Here is an 18,826-nt window from a genome sequence, read left to right as displayed (position 1 = left end):
ATAAGAATAGCCTTACTGGGTCAGACCAATGGTCCATCAAGCCCAGTAGCCCATTCTTACAGTGGCCAATCCAGGTCCCCAGTACCTGGCCAAAACCCAAGGAGTAGCAACATTCCTTGCTACTGATCCAGGGCAAGCAGTGGCTTCTCCTATGTCTTTCTCAAACTCATATGCCCAAAATAGAAGAAGAAATTCCAGGTGAAATGATCAGTCTAGCACTTTTTTATGCTATAAATAAATCTCTTACCAGAGTTAAGTGGATTGTGTGCAGTGTTGGAAATCAGCATTCCAGGTTAATTGTCTGTTCATAGACTTGTCACACAAAATTTAGATATGTTATGTAGAATGCAAAAAAAAGACCTTGCGTTGACACAACTAAAAGAGTATATTCTGCACTGAAACACTAACATCCTCTTTTACTAAAATGCGATAGCGGTTATTAACGCAGGGAGCAGCTCAGAGCATTCAGTGTGGTAATTGCGGTTCCCTGTGCTAATAACCGCAATCGCGGTTTAGTAAAAGGAGGGAGGGGTGAAATACACTGATTTAATTACTGCTTTCTATCCAGTTTATCTTGGTGTATCTTGGATGTTTATCTATATATATAAAATCGGATGTATGTATGTATGTGCCGCGATCACGCAAAAACGGCTTGACCAATTTGAACGAAACTTGGTATGCAGATCCCTCACTACCCGGGATGATATGTTCTGGGGGTCTCGCGGCCCACCTGCACACGTGGGCGGAGCTACAAACAGATAATTCTGAAAAAACAAAATTCCTTTTGCTCGAAAAAGCCCAAACTCCTACCATCACTGAACTGAAAATCAAAAATACCAAATACCCAATACAACCCGAACTAAAACTCCTAGGAGTTACGATAGACAGATGTTGCACAATGCAGCCCCAGATCAACAAAACAACCCAAAAAGCTTTTCTAACCATGAGAAATCTCCGTAAAATCAGAAAATTCTTTGACCAAGCACAATTTAGACTAATCGTCCAATCCCTAGTCTTAGGTCTGCTGGATTATTGCAACTCCCTATATCTTCCTTGTCCAGCCACTATGATAAAACAACTCCAGACCATACAAAACACCGCCCTCAGATTGATCTACTCACTCAAAAAATATGATCACATAACAACTGCCTTCTTAGACTCTCACTGGCTACCCATACAAGCACGAATCCAATTCAAATTCTACTGCCTGATATTCAAAGCATTACACGGCTCTTCCCCCTCCTATCTAAATAACCGCTTAAACCAAATCTCCACCTCAAGACACAGAAGAACATCGAACCCTTTCGCCTTCCCCCCACTCAAAGGCACACAACGCAAGAAAATGTTTGACGACCTTCTAGCAACACAAGCAGCAAAAATCAACCATTCCATCTCCAATCTTATGACAATATCAGACAACTTCAAAACATTCAGAAAAGAAATCAAAACCCTGCTTTTCAAAAAATTCATCCAAATATCTTAACCCCTCCTCTTTTACCTCCAGAAGATTCACCTACCTTCAGATAACCTTCCCCCAAATTACCCACCTTAACACCTTCCAATTAAACAAATACCATAAATAGATTGTAACCTACCCTCTCTAACTGAATTCCATATGTATTTTTCATACAGTTCTTCACTGTCAGTTTAATTTCCATCCTATAAATTCACATAGAATTTTTCTTTTTTCAACCATCTTTATTTTCTCTTCTTTATTAATTTTCAGGTACTTTAGTTAGATTGTGAGCCTTCGGGACAGTAAGGGAATTTTTTAAGTACCTTCTTACTTCTCATTTATAATCTTAATGTATATTTTCTTCAAACCGCTTAGAACCTAACGGATGTAGCGGTATATAAGAAATAAATTACATTACATTACATTACATAATCGGATTTCACCCATTCATGTCAATGGAAAAAATGTAAAGAGCTGCCAACGCAAAAACGGCTTGCCCGATTTGAACGAAACTTGGTATACCGATTCCTCACTACCTGGGGTGATATGTTCTGGGGGTCTCGCGGCCCACCTGCACATGTGGGCGGAGCTACAAACATAAAATCAGATTTCACCCATTCATGTCAATGGAAAAAATGTAAAACAGCTGCCAACGCAAAAACGGCTTGCCCGATTTAAACGAAACTTGGTATGCAGATCCCTCACTACCTGGGGTGATATGTTCTGGGGGTATCGCGGCCAACCTGCACACCTGGGCGGAGCTACAAACAGAAAATCAGATTTCACCCATTCAGGTCAATGGAAAAAATGTAAAAACTGCCTCCGCAAAACCGGCTTGCCCGATTTGAACGAAACTTGGTATGCGGATCCCTCACTACCTGGGGTGATATGTTCTGGGGGTCTCACGGCCCACCTGCACATGTGGGCGGAGCTACAAACATAAAATCAGATTTCACCCATTCATGTCAATGGAAAAAATGTAAAAACTGCCTCCACAAAACCGGCTTGCCCAATTTGAACGAAACTTGGTATGCGGATCCCTCACTACCCGGGATGATATGTTCTGGGGGTCTCGCGGCCCAACTGCACACGTGGGCGGAGCTACAAACATAACTTCAGATTTCACCCATTCAAGTCAATGGGAAAAATGTAAAAAGCTGTGGGACCGATTTGAACTAAACTTGGTATGCTGATCCCTCACTACCTGGGGTGATATGTTCTGGGGGTCTCGCGGCCAACTGCACACATGGGCGGAGCTACAAACAGAAAATCAGATTTCACCCATTCATGTCAATGGAAAATATGTAAAAAACTGCCATTCTCACAGTAATTCCAACTACCTGGGGTGATATGTTCTGGGGGTCTTGCGGCCCACCTGCACACGTGGGCGGAGCTACAAACAGAACATCAGATTTCACCCATTCATGTCAATGGAAAAAATGTAAAAAGCTGCCATTCTCACTGTGACCAATTTGGACGAAACTTGGTATGCAGATCCCTCACTACCTGGGGTGATATGTTCTGGGGGGTCTCGCGGCCCACCTGCACACGTGGGCGGAGCTACAAACAGAAAATCAGATTTCACCCATTCATGTCAATGGAAAAAATGTAAAAAGCTGCCATTCTCACAGTAATTCACAAACGGCTTGACCGATTTGAACGAAACTTGGTATACAGATCCCTCACTACCTGGGGTGATATGTTCTGGGGGTCTTGCGGCCCTGCACACGTGGGCGGAGCTACAAACAGAAAATCAGATTTCACCCATTCATGTCAATGGAAAAAATGTAAAAAGCTGCCATTCTCACAGTAATTCAAAAACGACTTGACCGATTTGAACGAAACTTGGTATGCAGATCCCTCACTACCTGGGGTGATATGTTCTGGGGGTCTCTCGGCCCACAACTCTATGTTGCTTGCTCAAGGGTGGGTTCACCCAACAATTTATATGTTCTTGCTCCTGGAGGTGAAACTAAAAATGTTGTTTATAATCACGTTTTGCATTAGTTGTATTGTATTCATTTTGTCAAATATTTCACATTATAATTTGAATATTGTACTTTTTATTAAGCTGTAAAACAATAATTTTATTCACCACTATAAAGTATCTTTATTTGAATCCATTTACAGTGTTATTGCTATAATTAAATACCCGTGCAACGCCGAGTCATCAGCTAGTATCTACTATAGCATGTACCTATAGTTACCTAATGTATCTCAGATGTTCTCTAGTTATCACAACTCGGTCATTGTACCACTAGCCTTCCAGATACGTCTTGTACATATTTGTCTTGACTCTATTGTGTATGCACTCCTGTAACTCGTTCTGGGCTCTTTTGGGAGGATGGGCTAAATAAATGAATGAATAAATAAATAAATATCAATCTTTTTTGAGTGAGGAGAGGAGGGAGATGTCAGGCAGTTTCCTTCTGCTCAATCAAAACTAGGGCTGGGATCATATACTATAAGTACCTGTATACACCTGTATTTCCACATTTCCAACTATTTTCCCCTACTCTACTGTAGATTCCCACTGAATTCATTTACCCCTCCTTTTAGAAAGCCACAGTAGTATCTGCCTTGTGGCAAACACTCAAAACCCATTAAATCTCTATGGGTGATGGAGCGATTACCACAGCAGCAGCCGCTACCATATCTTTGTAAAAGGAGCCTTTAGCCAGTCATTGCCAGAGTAGAATAGACTGAGCCCAAATCCCCCAGGACTCAGTCTGTGAAGGTGATGACCAAATTGCTTTCTAAAACAAATGTTTCTCACTTCTGAAAACAATTGAAGTCTTTTCTATTCCCACCAGGTAGATTTCTCAAGAATGAAGTAATGGCTGGCACTCAGGATAATGATGTGATCTTGTGTTATTTATTTGTTTTATTATATAGTATTGCTTTTAATTTGCATGTGTGTGTCTATATGCAATAAACTCTTTTGAATGGCTGGGTACCAGGAAGGCAATAAATTAAAAATTAATTAATTAATTGCAATATAATCCTTCTGGAATCCTGAATTCATTTTTATGGAGTCATGTACTAATAGCATGTGCTAATACTGTTATTATTATTATCTGCTGCAGGGCTAAGGAATATAATGGGCCCTGTGGCAGATAACACATGACATCAGCATTTGATACAGGAACCATTAGTAAATTACTCTCTTAGAGTGATTTGAAAAGTGTACCAGCTGCTTTTTCAAGTATAATCGCTATTACAAAAGCAGTAACTTGGCAGAACAGCTTAATGGGACTTGCCAAAATGTCTTTGAGATATTATCAAGTACCCTTAAACCCAAACATTATAGCATATTACTAGTATGGATTAATTATCCAAAATACAGTGCCATTATCTTTTAAAATTATGCTTAAAGTGAATATTATATTGCTAAAAAGTGAAAATGGTTGATTTTTTTTCCCACTGAGCAGGTTGTTTTGGAAAAAGTTTAAAAATATTTATCCTTAAGGCAAAAAAATCATAAAGTAATGACCACTAGTAAAGTAATAAAATTAATTTAAATAAATATAGATTATAAGAATCTCTGGCTATATGAGGGGGTTCTGAATAATTCTCAGCCTAGCCAACTTCCTAAATTCTGAGTGTTATTTTGTTCCAGATCATTGATTGAACCATGTCAACGAAAAGTGTGGAATTTTCAAGTGTGGAACTCAGAGCTATCATGAAGCTTCTACTCCTGCAGAAGAAAACGCTAAAGGAAATCCATGAATGCACGATGCAGACATTGAGGCTCAAATTCTGTAACCAGCACCTAAAGTTAGGCACCTATTTCGGAGGCGCACACCTAGATAGGCGCCTATCTAAATTGAACAACAAGCTCAATTAAGCTTTTTAATCAGCACTGATTGAAACATAGGCGCCTATCAAGAAAGCGCGATTCTGTAACAAGGCGCCTCTAAAAATTTAGTCAGCCTTCAAAAAAATAGGTGCTATGCATGTTTGTCGCGAGCGTAGCTATGTGTTAGGTGCCTTCTTACAGAATCACTGCTCTTAAGCGTGCTTAAGCGCTCGCATGGGCGCCTAACTTATAGTTGTGCCTACAGCTGGCCTGTTGATTGAGCACCTCCAAAATAGGTGCCCAAATAGGTGCCGCTCAATGCGATTCACTAATCAGCACCAAATTTTACTTGAATCGCGCTGAATAGTGTCTAATTAGGTGCCTAACTTTTGGGCGCTTCTTATAGAATTTGCCCTTGAGTGACAAATGACCATCATACTCCACAGTGAAGAAGTGGTGTGCAAACTTTCAGTGTGGAGATTTTGAGACCAAAAATGCAGCAAGGTTGGGGAGGCCTCAAATGGTGTCAACTCCTGAAATTGATGAGCATGTCTATGACCTGATTTTGGCAGATCAGCATATATCAGCTAAAACCATTGCAGAGACACTACAGGTATCCAGGGAACATATAGGATGTATAAGAGGGGCAGCTGAAAAGTTCTCAAACCAATCAACAAAGTTGGGGCAGTCTCCATTGAGGGCTATACACTTAGCCCATCAATTTTCCACTTTTTTCTTTCAGTATTTTTCCGACGGAACATAAAAAGTAGAAAATCACTGGACTAAGAATATAACCCTCAATGGAGAATGCCCCAACTTTGTTGGTTAGGCTGAGAACATTTCAGCTGCCCCATATGAGCAGCTGGGTAGGTAGAAGCTGTCAGCTAAGTGGGTACCCAAATGTTTGAATGCTGACAAGAAACAATGTTGAATGGACACTTCCAAGTTGATTTTGCAGCATTTTCAGTGACCTAGTGCCAACTTTTTGGAATAACTAGATATAGTTGATGAAACATGGCTATACCACTAGGATCCTGAGACAAAATAAGTCCATGGTGAGACTCAGGTTCTCCAAAGCCAAGGAAATTCAAGACCCAAAAGTCAGCAGGAAAGCTCATGGCCACAGTGTTTTGGGATCAGGAAAGTGTTGTAATGACTGACTATCTTCCAAAGGGCCAAACAGTTAATGCAGAATACTACTGTAAGTTGCTATGCCGATTAAAGGAGGCATTGAAAAAAAAAGAAGAGAGGGAAGCTGCGGAAAGGAGTCCACTTTTTGCAAGACAATGTACCTGCTCACAAGGCTGGCAAAACAATGGATGTTTTGACACATTTGGGGTTTCAGTGCACAGACCATCCACCCTACTCACTAGATCTTGCTCCATCGATTTTCTGTTTCCAACCCTTTGAGTGATTCGGAGGTGATTGCAGCAGTGGAGCAGTATTTCAGTGACCAAACTTTTAGAGTATTTTTTTGAAGGGTTACAGAAACTTCAGACATGATGTGAAAAGTGTGTTGAACTTAGGGATGGGTATGTGGAATAACTTGTACGTTTCATGGCTGCACGTCATCCCATTCTTGGTTGAGCTGAGTACTTTTCATCACTCCTTCATATAGCAAGGAAGCCCATCAGGTTATCTCTTGTACAGATTTATGTGGTCATCTTTTAGGTATGACCTCTTTCCTACACTTGAATCTAGGCACTTGATTTACTAAGCTTTACCCCATGAACAAGAGTGGAGGGATAACCTAGTTAGAGCAGTGGCATTGGCCAGACCACTTAACTCTCCATTACTTCTAGAGCAAACATAGGGATCTTTTTATTAAGCCATGTTAGTTTATGAGTTTAATGAGTTTTAAAAGTGAGACTTTCTTACAGTATTGTAAACATTTTTTAATGAGTTTTTTTCCCAGGTCATTGGCTAATGTTCACATTAGTGCGCGTTACCTGAAAAAAGTTAAGGCGAGATTATTTATCAGTTTTATATCCTGTGTTATCCATGTTTCAGTTGGTGTAAACAGACACACGTAAAATTAGGTGCAGTTCCCAGTGCCAAGTTCTATTCTGTAAACAGCATCTACCTTTGAGTGCAATTTATAGAATAGTGCTGAGAGCGTTTTTTAAAGCATAGATTTTTTCAGGCGCTAAGTATTTTTCAGGCACCTCGGTGTAGATGCCTACCTCAAAGTGGTAGGCGCCTACCATCAAATTAATCTCCCCCTTTTACTAAACTGCAGTAGAGGTTTCTACCATGGCCCGGAGAATCCCTGTGAGCATCAGAGCAGAGTTGGAGCATTTAGCGCTCTCGGCTGTGGTAGAAATCTAGCCCTTAGCGTGTAGTAATATAGATGCACTAATTGGTTAGCACAGGAATGACCCACTCTCTGCCTCTAACAGGCCGACTGAAGAGAAAATAATAATAAAGCACAGCTAGCCCGCACATATGACAGATCTACTGTAGAATACTTTAATGTATTACATGCTAGCCTTTTTTATGTGTCAGACACACGTCAGTTCCTCATGCAGCTTGGTAAAAGGGTCCCTAAATTAATCATTTTTTCTACCCATTGATCAGTAAGAATAAATCTGTTGTCTTCTGAGCAACTGTTCTACAGTCCCTTCCTATCAATGTCCTGCTGTATTCTTCAGGATAGTGCGAAAGCAGGAATTCTGCTTTTCTCATCTTCAGCTTTTGATTCAAAGTTAGGAAGCATGAAAATTCACTATTTCCCCATAATGAAATCCTCATACCCGGCCATACATGTCCCTGTAAGCCTCTGCAATTGTAAGCCGCTGTGCGTTGCACCGCTGGGTCAGAATATTAATCAAAACATCCTTGTCGCATCCTGTAAAGAAGAGCAAAATCCAGAGATTAAAACATAACATGTTGGTATTTACCAGTATTTATCATTGTGTACCTAACATTGTTCAACTTTAAGTTATCATTTCTTGTATCTTAAAGAGGGGCTGTTTTGTTGAGCTGAACTAACACTCGCCTAATGAAGCTTAAAATGGCATACTGTGGGATGTACTCAGGTGTGCATGCACTAAGGCCTTGATTCGATAAATGACACCTAATTCCTAGGCGCCTTTCGGCACAGTTGTCAAACAACTGCTAGGCACCATTTATAGAATCGTCCTAGCAATGCCTACGCATTCTTAAGGCACTGATAGGCGTCAAATAAGTAGGCATACTGCCATTTAGGCCAAGGTTTTCTTGGCCTAAATGAGTGCATCTAAGGTATGTAGGTTCCTATCAGCACCTAACTCAATCCATACACAAACTCTACCCTAAATCCGCCCCTAACCATGCCTACTTGTCGGTAGGTGCCAGTAATAATAATAATAATAATAATAATAACTTTATTTTTCTATACCGCCATAGTCAGGCGACTTCTAGGCGGTTTACATTGTAAGAAGGCTGGACATTCAGCGAATAACAAGTACAGTACATTACTAATACAATACAATAAATTCACATATAATATAGTAGAGTGAGTCCAAATTCAAAACATACAATAAGTTTAAATACAGTACCGAATAAAGAGACTAGATGCAGTACAATAGTCTAAATGGTAACTTACATATTAATTGGAGATCTAAGGGTAATGAGTGTCTGAAAGATTTAGAACATCCGTGAGAGGGGTCTTAGTGGGGAAGGGACCGTTTTAGCCGATGAATTTAGCGAATAGGGTGGTTTTGATCGATTTGCGGAAAGTATTATAAGTCATGTTTGGTTCGTTTATGTGGTTTTTCAGCCAGGTTTGCTGTCTATTCGCTTGGAACTGGAAGGTTCTGTCCAAGAAGGATTTGTATCTGCAGCCTGTAATCTTTGGGTATGCAAAGATGTTTTTGTTTCTGGTCGTTCTTGTGGGGTTGTATAGGGTGAAGTGAGTTTGTAGGTATGAAGGTGCTAGTCCCCAGGCTTGTTTGAAACAGGTGCAAGCGAATTTGAATAGAATTCGCGCTTCTATTGGAAGCCAGTGTAGTTTTTTGTAGTAGGGGCTGATGTGATCGTTTTTTCTTAGCCCAAAAATTAGGCGAACGGCGGTGTTTTGTATTAGTCTCAGTTTTATTATTGTTTTTTGTGGGATGCCTAGGTAGATGATGTTGCAGTAGTCAAGGAGGGATAGGATCAGTGCCTGTACCAGCAACCTGAATGAAGAAGGGTCGAAGTATTTTTTTATGGTTCTTAGTTTCCATAGTGTGTAAAAGCATTTTTTCACTAGTAAGTTTGTGTGGTCGGTCATAGTTAGGTGAGTGTCAAGAGTGATGCCTAGTATTTTTATGTTTTTGGAAATTGCGTATTCGTGATTATTTATTTTTATCGATGTTCTCGTAATTTTGTCATTGGGACTAGCCAGAAAGACTTTTGTTTTTTCTGCGTTTAGTTTTAGTTTGAAATTAGTGGTCCATTTATCGATTTCGGTCATTGTGTTTGAGAGATTGTCTATAATTTCTTTTGTGATGTCGTTTAAGGGTATGAGGATGGATATGTCATCCGCATAAATGTAGTATATTAAATTTAGTTTTTGTAGTAGGTGACCTAAGGAGGCGATATAGATATTGAAAAGTGTGGGGGATAGGGGGGAACCTTGAGGTACGCCTGAAGGGTTTTTCCATGGTTTAGAGTAGTTTCCATTGCTGATTACTCGGTAGGATCTATTTGTTAGGAACTCTTGGAACCATTTCTTTGCCTTTCCCGAGATTCCCATTGCTTCAAGGCACAGTAGCATGATTTCGTGGTCTACCAAGTCGAACGCGCTGCTGAGATCTAATTGTAGGATCAGTGCGCTTTTGCCCTTGCTAAAGAGATCATAAAGGTGGTTCAGCAAGGAGGCTAGGACAGTTTCTGTGTTGTATCCTTTTCTGAATCCTGATTGGTGATCGTTAAGGAGGTTGAATTTGTCTAGGTAATTGACTAGTTGAAGGTTGACCAATCCTTCCTGTATCTTTGTGAAGAGGGGAATGCTTGCTATGGGTCTGAAATTGGATGTCAGTGCTGGGGAGGCTTTCTGATCTTTGGGGATTGGAGTGATTAGTATATGTCCCCTTTTTTTGTTTAGTGTTCCGTTTGCAAGGGCGAATGTTAGCCATGTGAAAAGTTCCTTTTTAAATTCTAGGGGGGCAGTTGACATGATTTTAGAGGGACATGTATCAAGTAGGCAGTTAGATTTGGTGTACTTGTTAAATAAATTTAGGAATTGCTGCCAGTTTGGGTATTCGAGGTGGTCCCATAACATGTCTACTCTGGTGTCTTGGTCATGGGGATCCAGGAATTGGAGAGCATTTGCTGTGGATGTGGGTAGAGTTGCTCTTAATTCGGTGATTTTGTTTTGAAAGAAATTGGCTAGGGTTTGTGCTGATGGAGTTTGCTCAGTATCCTTTTTCAGTATTTGTGTTGTATCGGTTATAGTTTTTACTAGTTTGAATAATTCTTTGCTGTTTATTTTTGATGTACCGATTTTATTTGCATAATGCTTAGTGCGTTTTTCTTTGATCAGATTTTTGTATATTTTCATTTTTTGTTTCCAGTTTGTCTTGTCTGAGTCATTGTTTGTTTTTTTCCAGATTCTCTCCAATTTTCTTAGTTCCTGTTTGGTGGTTAGAAGTTCACAGTCAAACCATTCGTTTGGTGGTCTATTTTTCTTTTTGTATGTTTTATATGGTGCTATTAGGTCTAAGAGTTCTTTGCTGTAGATTTCCCATGATGCGGGGAAGTCTTGAATTTCATTGTTTATGGGTTGTAACTCGTAATGGGTCCAGAATTCGGTTGGGTTAATATTGCCACGGGTGGTTACTGTGTTCAAATTTGCGTTTTTGTGTTTTTGATGTGTATTCTGTTTCTGCCAATGTAGATTGAACTTGCCAATGAAATGGTCTGACCAGATACATTTTTCCCAGGGACCTGAGTGGTATTGTATTTTGGGGGTTAGTATTTCTTTGTGGGAGAAGGTGATTAGATCTAGTTTGTGTCCTTTTTCGTGGGTTATTTCTGTGTCTGGGTTTGGAAAGTCCAGTGACATAAGGAGGTTGGCGATTTCAGTTATTTCTGGTTTTGTCTTTTGTTCTAGGTGAGTGTTTATGTCACCCAGAAGCAGGTTGTATGAGCCTTTTAGGTTAGATAAGGTAAGGAATTCGGCGAATTCCTCTTTCGCGCTTGACCATTTTTTGGGTGGGATGTAGAATAGAGTTGTGGTTAATGATTCTTCTAACTGTGCGTTAGTGATTATGCAGGTTAGTATTTCGAGGTTATCTGAAGATTTGGAGTCGGTCATGGTGTAATTGTAGTGATCTTTTAGGATGATCGCTAGTCCTCCTCCTTTTTTCCAGTTTCTTGATAGTGGGATAATTTTATATCCCTGAGGTAGAAATTCTCTCATGATAGTGTCGGTGTCAGAGATCATCCATGTTTCTGTCAGAAACAGGAGATCGGGTTTTGTTTGTAGTATCCAATCATTTATTATGTGGGCTTTGTTTCTCACAGAACGGGTGTTTAGGTAATATCCCTTAATGTTTTCGTAACTGTTAGCTGTAGGGATTTCCGAAAATGTTATCTTTTTTATGTTTCTGTTGCAGAGCTTGTTCTTGTGTGGTTTGCGGTGTTTGCGGGTGGTGTTTAGTACTGTGATTTGATGAAGGTCTTGTTTTGGTTGGTTTTGTAGGAGTTGGAGAGGGTTGGAGGGCTTAGTTAGTTCGATTGGTCTGAGCCAGGAGATGGGGTAGGTGTGCATAGGTTGGGGGAGGTTGTGGGAGGTTGGGGGAGGTTGGGGGAGGTGTAGATGCCTACCTCATAGTGGTAGGCGCCTACTGGCAAATTAACCCCTCCTTTTACTAAGCTGTGGTAGAGGTTTCTCCTTCAGCCTGGAGCACTAAATGCTCCAACGCTCATAGAATTCCTATAAGCGTCGGAGCATTTAGCACCTTGGGCCACAGTAGAAACCTCTACTGTGGCTTAGTAAAAAGAGGCCTACATTTTTTTTAATTGTTTTTTGTTTCTCAATGGTGCTTTCATTATCAATGCCGGATAAGCCAATTAAGTTAGGCACCTAGATGGACTAGGTGCGCTGATCGAGGCGCCTAACTGTAAGTGTCTTTTATAGAATCAGGGCCTAACTGTATCCTAAAAAAATACTGAGGGGTTATATCAAGGGGCAGAAAGTAGGTATTCCTGTCCTAAGCAGTTAGTATAACTATATTACCATGTGCTAATTCGTTAGCTCAGAAATACCGCATGAGTCCTTATTATTATTAGGATTTTTTATTAGGATTTTATATACCGCCTATCAAGGTTATCTAAGCGGTTTTTACAATCAGGTACTCAAGCATTTTCCCTATCTGTCCCTATAACCTATAACCTATAACATGGGTAAGTGTTCACACAGTCATTTTTAAAAATGGCTATGGACTAATGACAACAGGTAGGCAAACAGATTAAAAAAGTGACGGCAAAAGCTATAGGGTGCTAGGTTGCATAGGGAGAGGTTTGACCAGTAGGAAAAAGGAGGTATTGATGCCTCTGTATAAGACTCTGGTGAGACCTCATTTAGAATATTGTGTACAATTCTGGAGGCCGCATCTTCAAAAATATAATAAGGATGGAGTCGGTCCAGAGGAAGGCTACTAAAATGGTGTGTGGTCTTTGTGGTAAGGCGTATGGGGACAGACTTAAAGATCTCAACCTGTATACTTTGGAGGAAAGGAAGGAGAGGGGAGATATGATAGAGACATTTAAATCAAAAAACTCCAACAATGTTACTCACCAGCAGTGGAAAAACCCACTGTAGATCCACATTAGTAGAAAAGGGTGGAGAAAAAGCCTGAAGTCATATATATCACACAGCCATCAATACTGATTTTAAGCTGGCGTTGCTCTTGTCATTGGCATAAAAAACTCACACCCGACAAATGTAAGGATCTTATAGGGAAACACCCCCCCCCCTCCCGCTACTGTGCACTTTCAAATTAGAAATAAAGATTAAGGAAAAAATAATACTTAGCTCTAACGCCTGAAGGTTGCTGCAGCAGCTATATTAATGATACCGGCATTGCCCCTTTTTCATCGGCATCTAGGTTATCCTTCACAGCACCTTACTCAAAAAGAGCCGGCGAGAGAGCCAGACGCCAACAATATCTTGCTCCACCACATCCAGGTTTCTTCAGGGATTCAAATTGTATTCCTTCAGAACAGCTGAATTTGAATCCCTGAAGAATTTGAATCCCTGAAGAAATCTAGATGTGGTGGAGCAAGATCTTGTTGGCGTCTGGCTCTCTCGCCGGCTCTTTTTGAGTAAGGTGCTATGAAGGATAACCTAGATGTCATTGAAAAAGGAGCGATGTCGATATCATTAATATAGCTGCTGCAGCAACCTTCAGGCGTTAAAGCTAAATACAGTAAAACCTTGGATTGCAAGTGTTGATATACAAGCAATGTCTTGCAATATAAGTACATACAGTATACACACATCACAACTGAGCCAATGGTTCTTCTCTCTCCGACGCTGCAAGAGTGTAATGACTGTTCTAAATGAGCGAGGTCTTGCAATACAAGTACGTATAGTATTTTGTATTAAAATTTTGGGGTTGTGGAATGAATCGTCTGAGTTTCTATTAAACATAGTAACATAGTAACATAGTAGATGACGGCAGATAAAGACCCGAATGGTCCATCCAGTCTGCCCAACCTGATTCAATTTAAAAAAATTTTTTATTTTTTTTCTTCTTAGCTATTTCTGGGCAAGAATCCAAAGCTTTACCCGGTACTGTGCTTGGGTTCCAACTGCCGAAATCTCTGTTAAGACTTACTCCAGCCCATCTACACCCTCCCAGACATTGAAGCCCTCCCCTGCCCATCCTCCACCAAATGGCCATACACAGACACAGACCGTGCAAGTCTGCCCAGTACTGGCCTAGTTCAATATTTAATATTATTTTCTGATTCTAGATCCTCTGTGTTCATCCCACGCTTCTTTGAACTCAGTCACAGTTTTACTCTCCACCACCTCTCTCGGGAGCGTATTCCAGGCATCCACTACCCTCTCCGTAAAGTAGAATTTCCTAACATTGCCCCTGAATCTACCACTCCTCAACCTCAAATTATGTCCTCTGGTTTTACCATTTTCCTTTCCCTATGGGGAAATTTGCTTTGATATAAGAGTGCTTTGGATTACAAGCATGCTTCCGGAACGAATTATGCTCGCAAACCAAGGTTTTACTGTACTATTTTTTCCTTAATCTTTATTTCTAATTTGAAAGTGCACAGTAGGGGGGGGGGTTTCCCTATTAGATCCTTACATTTGTGAGTTTTTTATGCCAATGACAAGAGCAACGCCAGCTTAAAATCAGTATTGATGGCTGTGTGATATATATGACTTGAGGCTTTTTATCCACCCTTTTCTACTAATGTGGATCTACAGTGGGTTTTCCCACTGCTGGTGAGTAACATTGTTGGAGTTTTTTTATTTTTCTATTACTACATTGTTGTGCTTGAGAGATGTTTAAATACCTACATGATGTAAATGCACATGAATCAAGTCTCTTTCATTTGGAAGGAAGCTCTGGAATGAGAGGGCATAGGATGAAGTTAAGAGGTGATAGACTCCAGAGTAATCTAAGGAAATATTTTTTTTACAGAAAAGGTGGTAGATGTGTGGAACAGTCTCCCAGAAGAGGTGGTGGCGTCTGAATTCAAGAAAGCCTAGGATAGACACGTGGGATCTCTTAGAGAGAGGAAGAGATAATGGTTACTGCGGATGGGCAGACTAGAAGGGCCATTTGGCCTTTATCTGCCATCATGTATCTATTGGCACATGGCCATTAATAGAGAAAAACAGAAAATTGGCCATTTTATGGCTGCAGTAAAAATGGACTTAACATGCAGGAAAGACCCATGTAAGGGCACACTAAGGTTGCTTTTTTGCTGCAGCTTAGCAAAGGGACCCCATAGATCAGTAGAATATCCCTTTGGGATTTGCAAGTATCATTACAGTATTTCCTTTGCGTATGGTAACTTTAAATGCTACTGTGCCACTGTCAGACTAGTGTTTTGCATTATTTTCAGAAACATTCCCACATTCTTCTAAAGCAGCGGACATGAATGACTCGGGGAAAATGGATGAGCACTTTTGTATAATAAGAGAAGCATTTTGCTGTAATTGCTACTGTAAGGCAACAGTGGAAGCTCTTTAGGTTAAGACACCATCTGCAAGATGTTTATGAATCATTTGTTAACACTGCTCGTCTGTTTTGAAACTGGAGACCACTAATCTAGAAATTCAGAGGTATGTGACAAAAACCCCCCAATCCAACCCCAAACAATCATGCACTGGAGTGAGAATGTGCTGAATATCTCAAGTAAGCTCAGGTAGCATGTTAAAAAAAAATGACATGGGGAATTTTTCATGTTTTTATTAAGGTAAGTTAAGGCATGAATTTTTAATCCACTATGTCTACACTCATAGGTGCTGTAAATCTCTTAAGATCTTTCCATGAGGTATTAAAAAGTTTTGTAAATGGTAAGGGCAATTTTCAAAGCTATTTACTCTGATAAATGGCTGTTTGCCCAGGCGAAAAAGCTTTTTGAAATGATTCACTATCTCCATGGGCATAATTTTATCTGCACTGAGTGGAGGCATTCTGCAGGGTGGAGATGAGGGAAAATATTACAATGCACATGGACCTCTGTTTACTGAAGTGCACTTATGCTGGCTTTTAAAAACCTGCGGTAGAGGTTTCTACTGCGGGCCAGCAAGATAAATGCTCTGAATCTCATTGAATTCCTATGATCATTGGAGCATTTTCCTCACCGGTTTGTGGTAGAAACCTTTACTGTGCCTTTGTAAAAGGAGCTCTTAATAAGGGTGATTTCATAAATTATTGCCATGTCTAAAAACATTATTTTAGGTGCACACGTAGAGGGGCATAATCAAAAGGAACGTCTAAGTCCGTTTACGTCCATCTCGCAAATCGTCCAAAGTCAAAAAGACACATTTTCGAAAGATAGGTCCAACTTTTTTTTACTTTTGAAAATCATCTAATTATATGTCCTGCTGATCTCATCATCCAAGACACTAAATCGTCTATCTTTATACCACATTTCCGTCCAACTTTTCGTCCAAGTCAAAAACGCCTAGAACAAGCCCTGTTGGATGTGGGAGGGGTCTGCAAAGTGATGGACTGCACACCCAGACATGCCACCTAAATAGTGGGGTACCTTACAGGGCACTGCTGTGAACTTCACAAAAAGGGTGCCATGGCTTCTCCTCCCTACAGCTCCCTTATGAGCCCCCCAAAACCACCTCCAGAATCCCCTAGACCCACTTATCTACCACCCCAATAGCCCTTATGGCTGCAGGAGCCACTTATATGCCAGTACAAAAGGGTTTTGGGGGTGTATAGGGGAGTGCACATGTTTAAGTATCAATGCAGTGATTACAGGGGCTTATGGGCATGGGTCCTCCTCTCTATGGGTCCCTAACCCACCCCCAAGATGACTTAAGTCGTCTCTGTGCTGGACGACTAGGCATTCCTATGCCAGGCGGCTAGGTGATGATGTGGTCTGAAGGCTGAAATTTAAAGTTGTGAATAAAATTTTTATGGGGGTGGGGGGTTGGTGATCACTGGGGTAGTGTGTGGGGGTCTATTTTATGTGTTTGCAGTGCTTATCTGGCGACTTTAGGTGGGTTTTTGTGACTTAGACTCTGTTGTAAACTTTCGGTTATAATTGCTGTACGATTAAGTCTAACCCAGCCCACGTCCCGCCCAACTCCCACCCTCGACACGCCTCCCGAAATGCCCCGTTTAGCTTTGGACGTTGAGCGGCACTATGAAGGCCTAGGTCATTTAGAAATACGTCCAAAACTTGGTTGTATTATCGGTGCTTGGACGTTTTTGAGAAATGTTCATCCAAGTGCTGACTTAGGTGGGTTTTTAGACGTTTTTCTCTTTTGATTATGAGCCCCAAAGGCTTTTATAAAATTAGGCCATGCCTAAAAAGTACATGTGGTATAGACTGGAGTGTAAGCAATCATAGTTATGGAATTTGGGCAGAGAATGGTTGGAGTTGCAATTTACTTGTGTATTAAAAAAAAAATATGAACATAAACACATAACATAAACGGCACTGAAAAATCAACACTGACTAAAAAAAAAAAATCATGCTAAGCGCTATGCTATAAATGATGCTCACAATTAAGCACTGTGTATAGAATAGCACTTGGCACTGAGAACCATGCCTAACTTTAGGTGCACCCCTAAGTGCCCTGGAATACTCGTGAATTTTATCCCGATCCTCAGCGGCACCACTTGGAGCTCAAAACAATCTCATTGCTCCAAGCTTTACGTGTCATATCGTCACTGGATCGTTTATGTTATAATGTTATAATATTTATAATTTTATAATTTTACTTCACTTTTGTATATTCTATATTCATATTTTGAACTATTCAGCTTTTGAAATAATTTAAAGCATAACACTTAGCTTAGTCATGTGGTCTTTGGCAGGGGATTAACACCGACATGTTTCGCTATATAAGCTTTATCAAGGATAACCCCTCAACATGAACTGCCGCCAAACTCTGACCACTATCCTTGATAAAGCTTATATAGCGAAACATGTCGGTGTTAATCCCCTGCCAAAGACCACATGACTAAGCTAAGTGATATGCTTTAAATTATTTCAAAAGCTGAATAGTTCAAAATATGAATATAGAATATACAAAAGTGAAGTAAAATTATAAAATTATAAATATTATAACATTATAACATAAACGATCCAGTGACGATATGACACGTAAAGCTTGGAGCAATGAGATTGTTTTGAGCTCCAAGTGGTGCCGCTGAGGATCGGGATAAAATTCACGAGTATTCCAGGGCACTTAGGGGTGACAAAGGTCTGTTTCACCCTTTGACTTGGTTTATACTGATTGTATACCCTTGGTGAAAAGTTAAGTCAGTGCCACTATAGAATTTAACTTTAGGTGCAGCCATTTACCCCAACTAAATTCTGGTGTAAATTCTCATGCCTAAATTAGTCACGGATCCTCCTTGTTCTATAACAGCGTGCATAAATTTCAGGAATACCCTTGATCCTCCCATGGCTACACCCCCTTTTGGGCTATGTGTAAATATGCATGCAAAACTGTTAAATAATTCCAATTAGCACCAATAATTGATTGTTAAAGTCCAATTATTGATGCTAATTGGCTCATAATTCAATTAAATTGCACATGCAAATTGGCACACACTGAAATTTGCGCACACAATTTTTAGTACAATTTATAAAATTGGGGGGGGGGGAAAGAATTATTTATTTCTTTGGCTTTATATCCCGTCCTCCTGGGAGAGCTCAAAACGGGTTACAAGTTTATATACACATTAAAGTGTAATTATACAAAGTGATGACAAGCATTACATGGTAGGACATTGCCTGACAAAGATGGCAAAACATAGTTAAAGCATTGTAAAAACATAACATGACAAAAAACATTGTATGGTGAGATATAATATGATGGGCATAGCATGGCAAAACATAGCATGGCAAGCATAGTTTTACATGCATGGCTGAGCTAG

General features: G+C 40.2%; 1 protein-coding gene across 1 annotated transcript in view; it reads right to left on the bottom strand.

The window, feature by feature from the left end:
- Positions 1 to 18,826, bottom strand: part of ANXA10 (annexin A10) — a 166,647-nt gene that overhangs the window by 48,867 nt on the left and 98,954 nt on the right. The window contains exon 3 of the mRNA XM_033958721.1: positions 8,009 to 8,103. Within this exon, the coding sequence (XP_033814612.1) occupies positions 8,009 to 8,103 (95 nt within the window). The remainder of the gene's footprint in view (positions 1 to 8,008; positions 8,104 to 18,826) is intronic.

The sequence above is a fragment of the Geotrypetes seraphini genome, chromosome 1, assembly GCF_902459505.1.
Source record: "Geotrypetes seraphini chromosome 1, aGeoSer1.1, whole genome shotgun sequence".
NCBI lineage: Eukaryota > Metazoa > Chordata > Amphibia > Gymnophiona > Dermophiidae > Geotrypetes > Geotrypetes seraphini.
The sequence above is the reverse complement of the archived record's forward strand: the minus strand, read 5'-3'. Positions and strand labels throughout refer to the sequence as shown.